Raw genomic sequence first — 19,049 nt, 5'->3', positions numbered from 1 at the left:
ACCAGTCCATCCTAATGGAGATCAGTCCTGGGTGTTCATTGGAAGAACTGATGTTGAAGTTGAAACTCCAATATTTTGGCCACCTGATGCGAAGAGCTGACTCATTTGGAAAGACCCTGATGCTGGGAAAGATTGAGGGAAGGAGGAGAAGGGGACGACAGAAGATGACATGGTTGGATAGCAACACTGACTCAATGAACATTGGTATGGGTGGACTCTGGGAGTTGGTGATGGACAGGGAGGCCCGACATGCTGTGGTTCATGATGTTGTAAAGAATCAGACACAAGTGAGTGACTGAACTGATACCTGTATATTGTCACTCCTGTATATTGTAAACTTATTGTATATTGTCACCCTGCTTATTTAACTTGCATGCAGCGTACATCATGCCAAATTCTGAGGCTGGATGAAGCAGAAGCTGGAATCAAGATGGCCTGGAGAAATATAAATAACCTCAGATATGCAGATGACACCAACCTTATAGCATAAAGCAAAGACCTAAAGAGTCTCTTGATGAAAGTGAAAGAGGAGAGTGAAAAAGCTGGCTTAAAACTTAACATTCAGAATACTAAGATCATGGCATTTGGTCCCATCACTTCATGGCAAATAGATAGGGAAACAATAGAAACAGTGAAGGACTTGAGTTTTTTGGGTTCCAAAATCACTGCAGATGGTGACTTCAGCATGAAATTAAAAGACACTTGCTCCTTGGAAGAAAAACTATAACCAATATAGACCGCATGATAAAAAAAACAGAGGCATTACTTTACCAACAATAGCCCAACTAGTCAAAGCTATGGTTTTTCCAGGAGTCAAGTGTGGATGTGAGAGTTGGACCATAAAGAAAGCTGAGCACCAAAGAATTGATGCCTTTGAACTGTGGTGTTTTAGAAGACTCTTGAGAGTCCTTTGGACTGCAAGATCAAGCCAGTCAATCTTAAAGAAAATCAGTCCTGAATATTCATTGCAAGGACTGATGTTGAAGCTGAAACTCTAATACTTTGGCCACCTGATGTGAAGAACTGACTCACTGGAAAACACCCTGATGCCAGGAAAGACTGAAGGCAGGAGGTGAAAGGGATGGTAGAGGATGAGAAGGTTGGATAGCATCACCAGCTCTATGAGTTTGAGTAAGTTCTTGGAGTTGGTGATGGACAGGGAAGCCTGGAGTGCTGCAGTGCATGGTGTTGCAAAGAGTCGGACATGACAGAGCAACTGAACTGTACTGAACTGATGACTGGTTGCTAGTACTGATAACTAGGGGCAGAAAAATTAACTTGCTGGCAATAATATATATTTTATGGCTTATAACAGTCTCTTCAAGGTTAACCCCAAAAATGAACCATAGAAAAAACAGTGAGTTGGACATGGGATGAAGAATAAGTGATAGACATGAATATAGATACATAGTAATTAGGAAGGATAAAAGAAAACGATAAGAGTAGAAATTCAAAACAGTTAATGGAGGAGACAGTTCCAATGAAAGCAAGAAGTCACAAGGTAATGAGGATGGAGATAAGGCCATAGTAATTGGTAAAAGATTATTTCAGGACATCCCTAAAAGAATGTTTTTAATAGAAAAACTAGAGTAAGGGAACAAGAAAGGAGAACTGAAGAGAAAAAAATTAAGAGCACTAGGAAAAAATGAAGTTACAAATACAATGTTTCAAGTTACAAGTGTAATTAACAAATGAACTAAGAACAAAGAATCATATTAGAAAAAGAGTAGATGAATAAAATCTTCATCCATTTTGGAAGTGAGCCAATAGAAAATATATGAAATTGAGAAAAAACTACATAAATACATTATGTAGAGATACAGAAGGGTCACAAAGCGACTGAACTGACTGACTGACTGATCTCTATTCTAATCCAATAATGGGCAGACATATTGCCTACATCTTTAAACCACCAGTAGGGAACACCAAGCTCTTCCTCTTATGCTGTCTACAGTTACATTTATAGTTCTTCTAGTTTGATTCCTTATTCTGGAAATGAAGAAACACGTTTGGAATAAGAAAGAGATTTATGTGCCTTATTTTATCATGAAGCAACACGTGTTTTAGGAATAAAGTATATTTTAAGCCAGTTCCATAACTCAATAATTCCTATCTGTTTAACTTCAATTTGTAATTTGGCTGATTTTACATAGATTAAGTATGTTGAAGTCTTGAGGCTGCTTTTGGAGAAGGACCAAAAGCCAGAGGCCGGAGGCTTGACTCGAACACTTTAGAACATCATAGAACTCCTGACTCCAGGGAATCTTAATAGACAAGAGATCACCCAAAAGTTTCCGTGCCTACACTGAAACCAAGCTCACCCAAGAGCCAACAAGTTCCACTGCAAGACACACCACACTAATTCTCCAGCAAAATAAGAACACAACCATGAATATTAAAAGACAGGCTGCCCAAAGAGATGCCAAAGCCATAGACTGTCCAAAAATCTCTACTGGACATTTCATTGCAAGCCAGAGAGTGGATCCAGCTCCACCAACCAGAACAGAGACACGAGTTCTCCCAACCAGGAAACCTTTACAAACCACTGGTCCAACCCCATCTTCAGGGAGCAGTCTCCACAATAAACAGGAACCATGAACTTCTAACCTGCAGAAAGGGCACCCCAAACACAGCAATCTAAACAAAGTGAAAAGGCAGAGAAATATTCATCAGGTGAAGGAACATGATGAAAACCCACTGTACTGTACCAAACAGAAGAGGAGGAGATAGGGAGTCTACCTGAAAAAGAATTCAGAATAATGATAGTAAATATGATACAAACTCTTAAAAACAAAATGGAGTTACAGGTAAATAGACTACAGACAAGAACTGAGAAGATGCAAGAAATATTTACAAGACCTAGAAGTAATATAGAGGAGTCAGTCAATATTGAACAATACAATAGCTGAGATTAAAAGCACTATGGAGTGAACCAACAGTAAAATGACTGAGGCAGAAGAGAAGATAAGTGAGGTGGAAGATAGAATGGTAGAAATAAATGAAGCAGAGAGGAGGAAAGAAAAAGAATTAAAAGAAAGGAGGACAATCTCAGAGACCTCGAGGACAATGTTAAATGCCCCAACATTCAAATCATGGGTGTCCTAGAAGAAGAAGACAAAAAGATAAGGCATGAAAAAATACTTGAGGGGATACTAGTTGAAAACTTCCCTAAAATGGGGAAGGAAATAGTCACCCAAGTCCAAGAACCCCGACAACTCCCAACAGGATAAACCCAAGGTGAAACACCCCAAAACATGTATTAATCAAACTTAAAAAATTGAAAACAAAGAGCAAATATTAAAAGCAGCAAAGGTAAAGCCAGAAGGGAATGATTAGACATACTTAAAGTGAAGAAATAGAAAAACCTACAACCAAGACTACTCTACCAAGCCAAGATCTCATTCAGATATAAAGGAGAAATCAAAAGCTGTACAGACAAGCAAAATTGAGAGAATTCAGTACACCAAACAAGCACCTCAACAAATGCTAAAGGATATTCTCTACTCAGAAACACAAAAGAGTCTTATAAAAAAGAGCCCAAAACAAAAAAAGTAAATGGTAACGGGATCACACTTATCAATAATTACCTTAAATGTAAATGGACTGAATGTTCCAACTGAAAGACAAAGACTGGATGAATGAATGGATACAAAAACAAAACCCCTCTATATGCTGTCTAAAACAGACCCACCTCAAACCTAGGGACACATGCATACTGAAAGTGAGAGGCTGGAGAAAGATATTTAATGCAAATGGAGACCAAAAAAAAGCAGGGGTATGAATACCTATATCAGATAAAATAGACTTTGAAATAAAGACAGTGATAAGAGACAAAGAGCACCCTACATAATGACCAAAGGATCAATCCAAGAAGAAAATATAGCAATTATAAATATATATGCATCCAACATAGGAGCACCAAATACATAAGGTAAATGCCAAAACTATGAAAGGGGGAATTAACAGTAATGCAATAATAGAGGGGGACTTCAATACTGAACACACACCTATGGAGAGATCAACAAAATAGAAAATTAGCAATGTAACATAAGCTTTAAATGATACAATGGACCAGTTAGACCTAATTGATATCTACAGGACATTTCATCCCAAAACAATGGATTTCAACTTTTCTCAAGTGCACATGGAACATTCTCCAGGGTAGATCACATCCTAGGCCATAAATCAGCCTTGGTAAATTTAACAAACATGATCATTTCAAGTATCTTTTCTAATTGCAATGTGCTAAGATTAGATGTCAACTACAGGGAACAAAAATGTATTAAAAATACAAACATATGGAGGCTAAATCACATGCATCTAAATAACTAACAGATCATGGAAGAAATCAAAAAGGAAATCAAAATATGCATAGAAACAAATGAACATTTAAAAAAATGACAACCCCAAACCTATGGGATTCAGTAAAAGCAATGCTAAGACAGAGATCCATAGCAATACAAGCCTACTTCAAGAAAGAAGAGAATCACCAAATAAACAATCCAACTTTTCACCTAAAACAGGTAGAAAAAGAACTCAAAGTTAGTAAGAGGAAAGAAATCTTAAGAATCAGAGCAGAAATAAATGAGAAAGAAACAAAGGAGACTATAACAAAGAACAACAAAACTAAAATTTTGTTGTTTGAGAAGATAAACAAAATAGACAAACTGTTAGGGGACTGGAATGTAAAAGTAGGAAGTCAAGAAACACCTGAAGTAACAGGCAAATTTGGCTTGGAGTACAGAATGAAGCAGGGCAAAGGCTAATAGAGTTTTGCCAAGAGAACGCACTGGTCATAGCAAACACCCTCTTCCAACAACACAAGAGAAGACTCTACACATGGACATCACCAGATGGTCAACACTGAAATCAGATTGACTATATTCTTTGCAGCCAAAGATGGAGAAGTTCTATACAGTCAGCAAAAACAAGACCAGGAGCTGACTGTGACTCAGATCATGAACTCTGTATTGCCAAATTCAGACTTAAACTGAAGAACGTAGGGAAAACCACTAAACCATTCATGTATGACCTAAATCAAATCCTTTATGACTATACAGTGGAAGTGAGAAATAGATTTAAGGGACTAGATCTGATAGACAGAGAGCCTGATGAACTATGGATGGAGGTTCATGACATTGTACAGGAGACAGGGATCAAGACCATCCCCAAGGAAGAAATGCAAAGAGGCAAAATGGTTGTCTGAGGAGGCCTTACAAATAGCTGTGAAAAGAAGAGAAGTGAAAAGCAATGGAGAAAAGGAAAGATATTCCCATTTCAATGCAGAGTCCCAAAGAATAGCCAGGAGAGATAAGAAAGCCTTCCTCAGTGATCAATGCAAAGAAGTAGAGGAAAACAACAGAATGGGAAAGACTAGAGATCTCTTCAAGAAAATTAGAGATATCAAGGGAACATTTCAGGCAAAGATGGGTTCGATAAAGGACGGAAATGTATGGACCTAACACAAGCAGAATATATTAAGAAGAGGTGGCAAGAAAACACAGAAGAACTGTTCAAAAAAGATCTTCATGAGTCAGATAATCCCAATGGTGTGATCACTCACCTAGAGCCAGACATCCTGGAATGTGAAGTCAAGTGGGCCTTAGAAAGCATCACTATGAACAAAGCTGGTGGATGTGATGGAATTCCAGTTGAGCTATTTCAAATCCTGAAAGATGATGCTGTGAACATGCTGCACTCAATAGGCCAGCAAATTTGGAAAACTCAGCAGTGGCCACAGCACTGTAAAAGGTCAGTTTTCATTCCAATCCCTAAGAAAGACAATCCCAAGGAATGCTCAAAATAATGCACAATTGCACTCATCTCACATACTAGTAAAGTAATGCTCAAAATTCTGCAAGACAGGCTTCAGCAATATGTGAACCAAGAACTTCCAGATGTTCAAGCTGGTTTTACAAAAGCAGAGGAAACAGAGATCAAATTGTCAATATCCACTGGATCATTGAAAAAGCAAGAGAGTTCCAGAAAAACATCTATTTCTGCTTTATTGACTACGCCAAAGCCTCCGACTCTGTGGATCACAATAAACTGTGGAAAATTCTGAAAGAGATGGGAATACCAGACACCTGACCTGCCTCTTGAAAATCCTGTATGCAGGTCAGGAAGCAACAGTTAAAACTGGACATGGAACAACAGACTGGTTCCAAATAGGAAAAGAAGTACATCAAGGATGTATATTGTCACCCTGCGTATTCAACTTATGTGCAGAGTACATCATGAGAAACGCTGAGCTGGAAGAAGCACAAGCTAGAATCAAGATAGCTGGGAAAAATATCAATAACCTCAGATATGCAGATGACACCACCCTTATGGCAGAGAGTGAAGAGGAACTAAAAAGCCTCTTGATGAAAGTGAAAGAGGAGAGTGAAAAATTTGGCTTAAAGCTTAACATTCAGAAAACTAAGATCATGGCATCTGGTCCCATCACCTCATGGGAAATAGATGGGGAGACAGTGGAAACAGTGTCAGACTTTATTTTTGGGGGCTCCAAAATGACTGCAGATGGCGACTGCAGCCATGAAATTAAAAGACGCTTACTCCTTGGAAGAAAGTTTTGACCAACCTAGATAGCATATTAAAAAACAGAGACATTACTTTGCCAACAAAGGTCCATCTGGTCAAGGCTATGGTTTTCCCAGTGGTCATGTATGGATGTGAGAGTTGGACTGTGAAGAAAGCTGAGCACCGAAAAGTTGATGCTTTTGAACTGTAGTGTTGGAGAAGACTCTTGAGAATCCCTTGGACTGCAAGGAGATCCAACCAATCCATCCTAAACGAGATCAGTCCTGGGTGTTCATTGGAAGGACTGATGCTGAAGCTGAATCTCCAGTACTTTGGCCACCTCATGCGAAGAAGTTGACTTATTGGAAAAGACCCTGATGCTGGGAGGGATTGGTGGCATGAGGAGAAGGGGGTGACAGAGGATTAGATGGCTGGATGGCTTCACCGACTCGATGGACATGGTTTTGAGTAAACTCCGAGAGTTTGTGATGGACAGGGAAGCCTGGCGTGCTGTGATTCATGGTGTCGTGAAGAGTCAGACATGACTGAGCAACTGAACTGAACTGATGGCAAAAAAAAGCACATGAATAGATGCTCAATATCACTCCTTATTGGAGAAATGCAAACCAAAACCACAATGAGGTATCATTTCATGCTGGTCAGAATGGCCACCATGAGAAAGTGTATAAAAGATAAATGCTAGAGACGGTGTGGAGAAAAGTGAACCCTCTTACACTGGTGATGGGAATGCAAACTGATCTAGCCACTATGGAGAACAGTGTGGAGATTCCTTAAGAAAATGAAAATAGAACTGCCATGTGAGGCAGCAGTCTCACTTCTGGGCACAAACACCAAGGAAACCAGAATTGAAAGAGACACATGCACCCCAGAGTTCATTGCAGCACTTTTTACAATAGCTTGGACATTGAAGCAACTTAGATATCCATCAGGAGATGAATGGATAAGGAAGTTGTGGTCCATATACACAATGGAATATTCAGTTCAGTTCAGTCGCTCAGTCGTGTCAGACTCTTTGCGACCCCATGAATCTCAGCATGCCAGGCCTCCCTGTCCATCACCAACTCCCAGAGTTTACTTAAACTCATGTCCATCGAGTCGGTGATAGATACTTTTGTATCAGCTCTAATGTGGTGAATGAAACTGGAGCCTATTATACAGGGTGAAGTAAGCCAGAAAGAGAAACACTAATACAGTATATTAATGCATATATATGGAATTTAGAATCAGTAACAATGATCCTATATGCAGGGCAGGAAAGAGACACCAATATAATGAACAGACTTTTGGACTATGTCAGAAAAATGAGGGTGGGATGATTTGAGAGAATAGCATTGAAACATATATATTACTATATGTAAAATATATGACCAGTGCAAGTTTGATGGATGAAGCAGGGCACTCAAAGCTGGTGCTCTGGGACAAACCAGAGGGATGGCATGGGACAGGAGTTGGGAGTGGGTTCAGGATAGGGAGACACATGTGTACCCATGGGTGATTCATATCGATGTATGGCAAAACCCAGCACAACATTGTAAAGAATTTATCCTCCAATTAAAATAAATTGATTAAAAATATTGGAAAAAAGATCTGGATAGCCATTTTCCTAAGGATGATACATTCATGACCAATAGGTACTTGAAAAGATGTTCAAGATCACTAATCATCAGGGAGTTTCAAATCAAAACAATAATGCCTCACAGTTGTTAGATTGGCTATTATCAAAAAGACAAGAAATAAGGGTTGATGATGATGTGGAGAAATGAGAACCCTTGTATACTGTTGGTAGTGATGCAAATTGGTGTGGTCTCTAGGGAAAATAATATGGATGTCTTTCAGAAAATAAAAAATAAAACTGCCTATGACCCAGCAATCCCAATTCTGGGTATTTACCAGAAAAAAAAAAATAAACCAGTAACTCCAAAAGATATATGCACCCTCATGTTCATTTCCGCATTGGTTATAATATCTGAAACATGGAAAAATGAGTATTCACCAATGGTTGAATAAATAAAGAAGTTGTGAAATATATAAAAAGTGGAATATTTGTTAGCCATAAAAAGAAAATCTTGCAATTTACAGCAACATGAATGGAAATTGAGGGAATTATGCTAGTAAAATAAGTCAATCAGAAAAAGACAAATATTGATATTGAATTTATATACATAGGAAGTCCTAAAATAATATTATAGCTCATCAGTGAATTTGATAAAGCTATGATACAAAATAAATACACAGAAATTTCTTGTATATCTGTTCACTAACAATTAAACATCTGACAGGGAAATTAAAGAAATAATTAAATTTGCCATTGCATCAAAAAGAATAGTGAAATACCTAGAAATATACCTACCTGAGGAGGCAAAATACCTGTAGTCCAGAAACTATAAGATGCTGATTAAAGAAATCAAAGACAACACAAACAGATGATGATATATACTATGTTCTTGGATTGGAATAATCGATATCATCAAAAAGGTTATCCTACTTAAAACAATCCCTGTCAAATTACCAATGAAATTTTCCCCAGAAGTAGACCCCCCCCCACCAAAAAAGCCCTTACAATTTGCATGGAAACACAAAGAGACCCCAAATAGCCAAAGCAATTTTGCAAAAGAAAAGCAGAGCTTGAGGAATGAGACTCCCTGATTTTAGGCTATTCTAAAAAGCTACAGTCATCAAAACAGTATGGTACTGGCACTGAAATAGAAATATACATCCAAGGAACTGGATAAAAAGCACAGAAATAAACCCACACACCTATGGTCAACTAATCTAGGACAATGAAGGCAAGGATATACAATGGAGAAAAGACAGCATCTTCAATAAGTATTTTTGGGAAAAATGGACAGCTACATGTAAAAGAATAAAATTAGAAAATTCTATAACATCATACACAAAAATAAACTCAAATGGATTAAAGACATAAATATAAGATCAGATACTTTAAAACTCTTAGGGGACAGTATAGGCAGAATGATCTTTGACATATATCATAGTAAGTTCCTCTATGACTCACCTCCTAAAGTAATGGAAATAATAACAAAAATAAGCAAATGGGATCTAATTAAACTTAAAAGCTTTTGCATAGCAAAGAAAAACATAAACTAGATGAAAAGATGACCCTCAGAATGACAGAAATAATTGCAAATGAAAGTGAAAATTGAAGCCACTCAGTCGTGTCTGACTCTTTGCAACCAACTGACAAAGGGTTAATCTCCAAATATGCAAGGAGCTCAGGCAGCTCAACATTAGAAAAACAAACCACCCAATCAAAAATGGGCAGAATACCTAAACAAACATTTCTCCAAAGAAGACATACAGATAGCTAATAAACACATGAAAATCTGCTCAACATCTCTTATTATTAGAGAAATGCAAATCAAAATTGTAATGAAGTACCACCTCGCACTGGTCAGAGTGGCCATCATCAAAAAATTTACAAATAATAAATGCTAGAGAGAATGTGGAGAAAAGGGAATGCTCTTGCCCTGTTGGTGGGAATGTAAATTGATACAGCCATGATGGAGAACAGTATAGAGATTTCTTTAAAAAACAAAAACAAAAATAATATAACTAGGAATAAAACTAGCATGTGATTCAGTAATCCCACTATTGGGCATATATCCTGAGAAAATCACAACTTTAAAAGGCACAAGTATCTCAGTATTCACTGAAACACTATTTACAATAGCCAGGACATGGAAGCAACATAGATACCCATTGGCAGATGATAAGATGAAGAAGTAATAGTACATATATACAGTGGAATATTACTCAGCCATAAAAAAGAACACATTTGCATCAGTTCTAGTGAGGTAGATGGACCTAAAGCCTGTTATAAAGAGTGAAGTAAGTCAGAAAAGAAAAAGCAAATATCACATAATAATGTGTATATATGGAATCTAGAAAAATGGTACTAATGAAGCTATATCTAGGGCAGGGTTAGAGACATAAACATAGAGAATAGACTTGTGGACACATTGGGGGAAGGAGAGGGTGGGACAAACTGAGAGAGTAGCATGGAAACATATACATTACCATATATAAATATCCAGTGGGCATTTGCTATGACACAGGGAGCTCAACCTAGTGCTCTGTGATGAGTTAGAGGTGTGGGATAGGGTGGGACAAGGGTGGAGGTTAAAGAGGGAGGGAATATATGTGTACCTATGGATGATTTATATTGATGTGTGGCAGATACCAACACAACATTGTAAAGCAATCATCCTACAATTAAAAATAAACTGTTAAAAATGTGGTACATATATACAATGGAGTATTACCAAACTATTAAAAAGAACAAAATACTACCATTTGCAACAACATCAATGGACTTATAGATTGTCATACTGAGTGAGGTAAGTCAGAAAGAGAAGGACAAATATATGTTATAACTTATATGTAGAGTTTAAAAAAATGGTACAAATGAACCCATTTCCTGAACAGAAATAGAGTCACAGATGTAGAAAATACATTTATGTCTACCAGAGGGATAATAGAAAGGGAGGGATAATAGGATAGACATATACACAGTACTATATATAATACAGATGCCTAATAAGGACCTATTGTGCAGGCCAGGGAATTCAATACTCTGTCACAACCTATATGGGAAAGGAATCTATAAAAAAGTGAATATATGTACATGTATACCATGTATCCTTAGAGATAGCAAGAGAATATTTTATGCAAAGATGGGCACAATAAAAGACAGAAATGGCATGGACCTAACAGAAGCAGAAGATATTAAGAAGAGGTGAAAAGAATACACAGAAGAACTATACAAAAAGGATCTTCATGACTCAGATAACCACGATGGTGTGATCACTCACCTAAAGCTAGACATCCTGGAACGTGAAGTCAAATGGACCTTACTTAGGAAGCAACGCTACGAACAAAACTAGTGGAGGTGATAGAATTCCAGTTGAGCTATTTCAAATTCTGAAAGATGATGCTGTTAAAGTGCTACAATGAATGTGTCAGCAAATTTGGAAAACTCAGCAGTGGCCACAGGACTGGAAAAGGTCAGTTTTCATTCCAATCCCAAAGAAAAGCAATGCAAAGAATGCTTGAACAACCGCACAATTGCACTCATCTCACACACTAGCAAAGTAATGCTCAAAATTATGCAACACTATGTAAATTCAACAATATGTGAATCAATAACTTCCAGATGTCCAAGCTGGATTTACAAAAGGCAGAGGAACCAGAGATCACATTGCCGACATCTGCTGGATCATAGAAAAAGGAAGATAATTCCAGAAAAACATCTGCTCTGCTTCACTGACTATGCTAAAACCTTTGACTGTGTGGATCTCAAAAAACTGGGGAAAGTCTTATGGATATGGGAATGCCAGACCATCTTACCTGCCTCCTGAGAAGTCTGTATGCAGGTCAAGAAGCAACAGTTAGAACTGTACATAGAACAATGGGCTGGTTCCAAATTGAGAAAGGAGCATGTCAAGGCTGTATATTGTTACCCTGTTTATTTAACTCATATGCAGAATACTCCATGCAAAATGCCAGTTGCATAAAGCACAGGCTGAAATCAAGATTGCCAGGGGAAATATCAATAACCTCAGATATGCAGATGACAACACACTTATGGCAGAAAGTGAAGAGGAACTAAGAGCCTCTTGATGAAATTGAGAGAGTGAAAAACCTGGCTTAAAAGTCAACATTTAAAAAAACGAAGATCGTGCCATTAGGTCCCATCACTTCATGGCAAACAGATGGGGAAACAATGGAAACAATGACAGACTTTATTTTCTTTGGCTCCAAAATCACTGAAGATGGTGACTGCAGCATGAAATTAAAAGACGCTTGCACCTTGGAAGAAAATCTATGACCATCCTAGACATCATATTAAAAAAGCAGAGACATTACTTTGTTAATAAATGTCCATATAGTCAAAGCTATGCTTTTTTCAGTATTCATGTAGGGATGTGAGAGTTGGACCATAAAGAAAGCTGAGCACCAAAGAAGTGATGCTTTTGTGCTGTGGTGTTGGAGAAGACTCTTGAGTATCCCTTGGACTGAAAGGAGATCAAATCAGTTTTCCTAAAGGAAATCAGTCCTGAATATTCACTGGAAGAAATGATGTTGAAGTTGAAGCTCCAATATTTTGGCCACCTGATGTGAAGAACTGACTCATTAGAAAAGACCCTGATGCCGGGATAGATAGAAAGCAGGAAGAGAAGGGGATGACCGAGGATTAGATGGTTGGATTGCATTACCAACTCAATGGACATGAGTTTGAGCGAGCTCTGGGAGGGGGTGATGGACAAAGACCCCATGGACTGGCTTGCTGCCATCCATGGGTCACAAAGAGTCGGACATGACTAAGCAACTGAACAGATCTGATGAACATGTATAAGTGATTTTCTTTGCTGTACACTGGAAATCAACAACATTGTAAATTAACTATACTCCAGTAAAAATTAAAAAAAAATAATAAAATATTGTGTGATATCATATGCAGAAAATTTAGAAAGAAAAACAAAATTGAATTATGGAAAACAGATTGGTTGTTGTCAGATGTGGGGAGGGTGGGTGGTGGACAAAACGGTTCAAAGGAGTTAACAAGTACAAATTCACAGCTATGAAAAAAAAATGTCATGAAAATATAATGTAAAGGAGGGCAACTACAATTAATAATACTATATGTATGTTTGACAATGTTAATAGAATACTTTTTAAAAATTTTCATCACACAAAAATAGTTTGTAGCTGTGCACAGAGTTGAATATGCTATTGTCATGATTATTTCTAAATATATAAAAATATCAAATCTTATGTTGTAGACATGAAACTAAAATATCAGTGTATGCCAATTATATATAAATAAAACATAGAAAAAATAGAATGGAAAACAAGCAGTTTAAACTTAGTTTTATACCTCCATCAAATGGAACAAAAATAATTCTTCATTCAATCTTGAGGAGCATGTCAATCTTCACAAGCATAATTTCAATGCAAATTATTTTAATCCAGGAATAATGTTGACCCTGAAACAAGGCACTAGCCTTATTTCTGTGCTGCTATTAGAATCAGAAGGTCTCTGGTGGGAGGAGTAAGGACATGGCTTTTCAAGCTCATACAAAAAAAGACTTAAGATACATTAACACTCTCTAATCATTAATTTCCCACACAAAAGTGAGGTTATACATATTTTCTATTCAGATGTCAATTTAGAATGTAACTTGCACTATTGTGACTTCTCTCCTTCTAAAATGTCTTATTTGTACATTTTAGTCTAATATTGCTAGAAAAGAAATACTTAGGAAAATGGATGTCAGATATGACATGATCTGCAGCTCTTTTAGAGATATCAAATTCTTAACCAGTCAAATATAGGCCAGGTGACACTTTTTGAACTGTGGATACCGAAATGAAGAAAAAAAAAAAAAAAAAAGATCAGGTTCACTGTTGCAGGGAGCCTAAATTTTAATGGTTAATGTAACTAGCAAACAAATGAATAAACATAACATTTTATATTAAGATACATTCTATGAAGGGGTTTCCCTGGTGGCTCAGTGGTAAAGAATCCACCTGCTGATGCAAGTGTGGGCTTGATCTCTGGGTGGAGAAGACCCCTTGGAAAAGGAAATGGCAACCCACTCCAGTATTCTTGCCTGGGAAGTCCAATGGACAGAGGAATTTGGTGGACTGTAGCCCTATAGGGTTGGAAAAAATTCAGACATGATGCAGCAACTGAACAACAGCAACAATAACAATAGAAATATTCTATGAAGAAAAATAAATTAGGATTCTGGGTTAGAAGAGTAACTGGACAGTTGTGGGAGGGGATAGCATAAGATATAGTAAATCAGGGAAGGCTTCTCCAAAAAGATAATATTTAAGTTGAAAAAACAAATGATGAGAAAGACTAGTCATGCAAAAACTGGGGAGAAGAATTCCAAGGAGAGGGAACAGTATATGCAAAAGCTTGGCAAGAGAGCAATCTTAATGTATATGAGAAGCAAAAATACCTTAGTTTGGGTAGGTCAAAAAATAAAATGGGAAACAGGTTCAAGATGAGGGTAGAAAACAGATAGAGGCTGGATAATGTAAACATTGAAAGCCAGGGTAAGAAGTCTGAGTTTATCATGAATGTAATGGGAAACCATTAGTGTTTTAAGCAGTGGACAGTAGAGGCAGCAAGACTCTTGCAGTACTTCAGCAAAGATTATGATGAATATTGGGACTATTTAGGTAGTAGTAATTGAGATGGAAGAAGTGGACTGATTCAGGATATATTTTGGACGTAAGGTACATAAGTTTTAGTGATTGATCACATATGGGGGATGAGGAAAAGAGCAGAATCATAGATGATATCCAGATTTTAAAAGATTAAATGGGTGGATGGCAGTGCCATTTACTAAGATGGAGAATATTGGGAAGGACTAGGTTTTGAGATGGGTTAAGAGTGTTATTCATATATGTTAAATTTGAGATGTCCAGTAGACTACACCGAAACTTCCAAGTAGGTGTTTAGAATTTGGAAATCATTGGAAAGACCAAAGTTGGCTATATTACTTTTGCAGTTATCAATACATAAATGACATTTAAAACTATTGAATTGGATGAACTCACCGAGGGAGAATTTTAGAGAGAAGGTCCAGGACCAAGATTTAGATCATTCTAACGTTAAAAGTGAGGAAGTGTAAGATATAACAAAGGGGGTGAAAAGCTACCAGTAAGTAGAAAGAACAGGATGGGATAGACTCAAGTAAAGTAAGTATTTTTTTAAATTTATTTTTATTAGTTAGAGGCTAATTACCTTACAATATTGTAGTGGTTTTTGTCATACATTGACATGAAGTAAGTATTTTTAAAAAGAAGAAGAGGTTGGTTTAAATGCTGCTGGATTTTAGAATAGCATGAAGAGAGAAGAGAGCTCAGTATGTGTGGCTACAAGAAGGTATTTGGTAATCCTGAAAAGAGCACTTTTAGTAAAGTGATAGGGATGGAAGAGCCTGATTACATGGTAGCTATACAAATTTAAGCTTATTACAGTGATGGTATGAATATATGCAAGGCCAGAACATATCCTGAACGTTTTTTTTTTTTAACAATTAAAATTAATCCTCAGATTCAAGGATTTTGTAGTATTACTTTCTTGTATTTTACATATTTTTCATAAAAACTGCTTTTGGAAAAGAGTTCAGCTTTTCGAGGGTCTCTTTTTCTCAATTACCTTAAAATTATACACCAATATATTTTCATTCCTTACAAATTTTGTTGCTTTACTGGTTATCTGGCCCATTGACTTAGACTGAGCCCTAAACAATGGGGTCATTAATCAGCTTTGTCACAAAGCTGACATTTTGAGTCTGCCAGGAGAAAAATGGACTTAAAATCAGCCTTTTTGAAAGAGATAATAGGGATTTATTCATCTCTCCCACAAATGAAAAATATATGAAGAACAAATGCAAGTCAATAGATAGAGTTTTATTATAAATAAACCAAGGATAGAAAAAAAAAAACCTTGGAATACAAGGTAAAGTGAGATTTCCACCATTCAGAAGAGGAAATGGAAGCTCTTTGAGATATAAGAACAAGAATAGGGGGACAGAGAGGAAGAGGAGAAAGGGTGGGGGAAAATTAATTAAATATAAGGTCAAGACCCAGACATATCTACAGATGTTCTGAATTTAGCAGGACAGACAGCATGAGACCTATAATGCTGAGAATAGTCAATTAACACTGTGGAAAAGCAAAGGAAACACAGACTGATGCCCAGAAACAATGCAAATGAATCACACCTCAACCAAAAATCAGAGAGCCAACAAGGGAGGACAAGAATGGGAAGAGCAGACCTTCCATCCAAAGTGAAATGTTTAACTAAGCTTCCCTTTACAGCCATGTTTTAAAGGAAGGGGGATTGAAAGGGAGATCCTCTGTAGGAGAAAAATAGAAAACTTTAAATTTACAGATCCAAAGAGATTGGATCAACCTTGAAGATACTGTTTCCCACCCTTGATTATCAGTACTAGCAACAACTCATAAAGATACTGTTAAAAAATTAAATAGTTAAATATGCTTTTTTTCATATCTGAATCCTAGTATGTTATGTTTCTATCTTGCTGTATCTGAATTTGGTTGAGATTTTACCATATTCATCAACTTCCAAGGAAATGTCTTTATATCCTACTAAAATATGCCCCTTAGAAATTTTAGCTATTTTCCTTTTTGTTCTTTCATAAGTATAGGACAGTTAGCCACATCTGTAATATGATCCTTTTTACAAATAATTATAGTTTCTTAAATCCCAAGCCAGTTCTCTCTGCTCCAGTCTAAATACTATTCTTAACTTTTTGACATTTGTTTTGCATCCCTTTTGGGTCCTACAGAAGTACTCTATCTTTTCTCATCTGTGAGTCTCAAACTTGTCAATATTCCAGTAAAAGAGAACTAATCTTCAGAGAAAATATGAATTCAAAATTTAAAATATATCTTTCATTTTTAATCAAATTTTCTCTAAAAAAATAAAACAGGAACAAACATACCAGAGGAGCGTATCTTGGCTTTGGAGGTGGAGGAGGCATCTGGCACCAACAGAGGCGTTTGACTCTAGGTGATGGCAGTAAAGGCTCACAAGGAGGTAGTGGTGGTCTTTTTCTTGATGGAGGAACTCTACCTGCACCTATTTCTTTTCCTTTTTCTTTGAATGTAGTCCTCCGGGATGGCATTTTGATTCCTCTTTTTAGTTCCACTGCATCCTTCTTTGAATCTGTAGATGTGGCATCTGATTCATCAACTCTCATTTTAGGTCCAGGTTTAAATAGAGACTCTTCAGATTCAGCATTGGAACTTTTGAGCATTTCAGTCTTCTTTAGGTTTCTTTTGGAAGACACATCAGATTCAGCATCACTAGACTCTGTGTCCTTCTTTGCACTCTTTTTGGAGTCTTCCTTTGAATCTCGTTTAACCTTCTTTGACTCCCAATCAGACTCAGTTTCAGTAGACTCTTCAGATTTCATTGCAGACTTCTTTTTGTCATCTTTCCTTAAATCTTTCTTATCTTTCTTTGAATCTTTCCCACCCTTTTTTGCATCCCATTCAGATTCAGAATCGGCATCAGTAGACACAGCATCCTTCTTGGCATCCTTTTTCTTGTCATTTTTCTTGCCCTTTTTCGAATCTTTCTTTGCATCCTTTGAGTCTCCAGATTCTGCATCAGTAGACTCTGCATCTTTCTTGGCATCCTTTTTCTTATCATCTTTCTTGCCCTTTTTTGAATCTTTCTTTTCATCCTTTGAGTCTCCAGATTCTGCATCAGTAGACTCTGCATCTTTCTTAGCACCCTTTTTATCATCTTTCTTTGAATCTTTCTTTGCATCCCCTGAGTCTCCAGATTCTGCATCAGTAGACTCTGCATCTTTCTTGGCACCCTTTTTCTTAGCATCTTTCGTGCCCTTTTTCGAATCTTTCTTTGCATCCTTTGAGTCTCCAGATTCTGCATCAGATGCAGCATCCTTCTTGGCATCCTTTTTCTTGTCATCTTTCTTTGACTCTTTCTTGCCTTTCTTTGCATCTTTTGAGTCTCCAGATTCTGCATCAGTAGACTCTGCATCCTTCTTTGCATCCTTTTTGGTGTCTTTCGCTGCACCCTTCTTACCTTTCTTTGCATCTTTCGTTGCATCTTTTGAATCTACAGATTCAGCATCAGAGCCCTTCCCCTTTGCATCTTTTTTTACATCCTTCTTTGTGGGCTTCTTCGAATTATTCTGTGAATAATTCTTTAACAACATATTAAATTTCATGCGTAGAGTATCTGACTCCCCTGAATGCATCCTTAAACCCACATTTGATCTATTTTTTGAGAAAGTCTCTGATATGGCACCAGAATTATTCTTTGAGCTCTTAGAGTACTTATTTGTACTTATGGATTCAAATTCCATCTCCTTGGAATCTTTTGAATATCTCTGATCTTTGTTTTGATGCTTTATTGAAACTGGTATAGAATCTTTGGATTCTGGGTTTGCTTCTGATTTGGACTGTAACTTCTTAGATAGTTGACTTTCATGTGATGATTTTGATGGAGTTTTATCTGCTTCATTTCCTCTTTTAGGTTTCTCATCTATTTCATGTGGGCCTGTGTCTTCCTTGGAAATTTTCTTCAAAGTTGTTCCTTTTTTGTCATCTTTGCACTTTCTAGATTCTGCCTTGTTAGAATGGGTTATATGTCTGAATGAGGCCTGTCTCCTGATGGTTAAATTAATAGATAGACTTTGAAATTTTGTCCTTAAAGAATTCCTTATCCATATATGAGCTGGCTCCTGAAGTTCATGTACATTTCTTTTGTCAAGTATCTGAAAAAAATGGTTTGAATAATGATAAGTTTTTTAATGTGTTATGTCTTTTTCATATTGAAACAAATAGTCTAGCTTTTCGATGACCATCTATTTAGATTGTGTCTTGTTTCTTTTTCAACATTCTGTGTGTGTTTGTATGTGTATGTGAGAAAACTCCACTTTGGAAATAAAATTAATTTAAGAGGA

General features: G+C 36.9%; 1 protein-coding gene across 1 annotated transcript in view; it reads right to left on the bottom strand.

Annotated features, from left to right (window-relative positions):
* CYLC1 (cylicin 1) overlaps window positions 1-19,049 on the bottom strand; it is a 62,125-nt gene that overhangs the window by 8,432 nt on the left and 34,644 nt on the right. The window contains exon 5 of the mRNA XM_070461767.1: window positions 17,055-18,860. Within this exon, the coding sequence (XP_070317868.1) occupies window positions 17,055-18,860 (1,806 nt within the window). The remainder of the gene's footprint in view (window positions 1-17,054; window positions 18,861-19,049) is intronic.

This window comes from Odocoileus virginianus, chromosome X, assembly GCF_023699985.2.
Source record: "Odocoileus virginianus isolate 20LAN1187 ecotype Illinois chromosome X, Ovbor_1.2, whole genome shotgun sequence".
In the NCBI taxonomy this organism is placed as follows: domain Eukaryota; kingdom Metazoa; phylum Chordata; class Mammalia; order Artiodactyla; family Cervidae; genus Odocoileus; species Odocoileus virginianus.
This window is presented reverse-complemented; position numbering and strand designations above follow the sequence as displayed.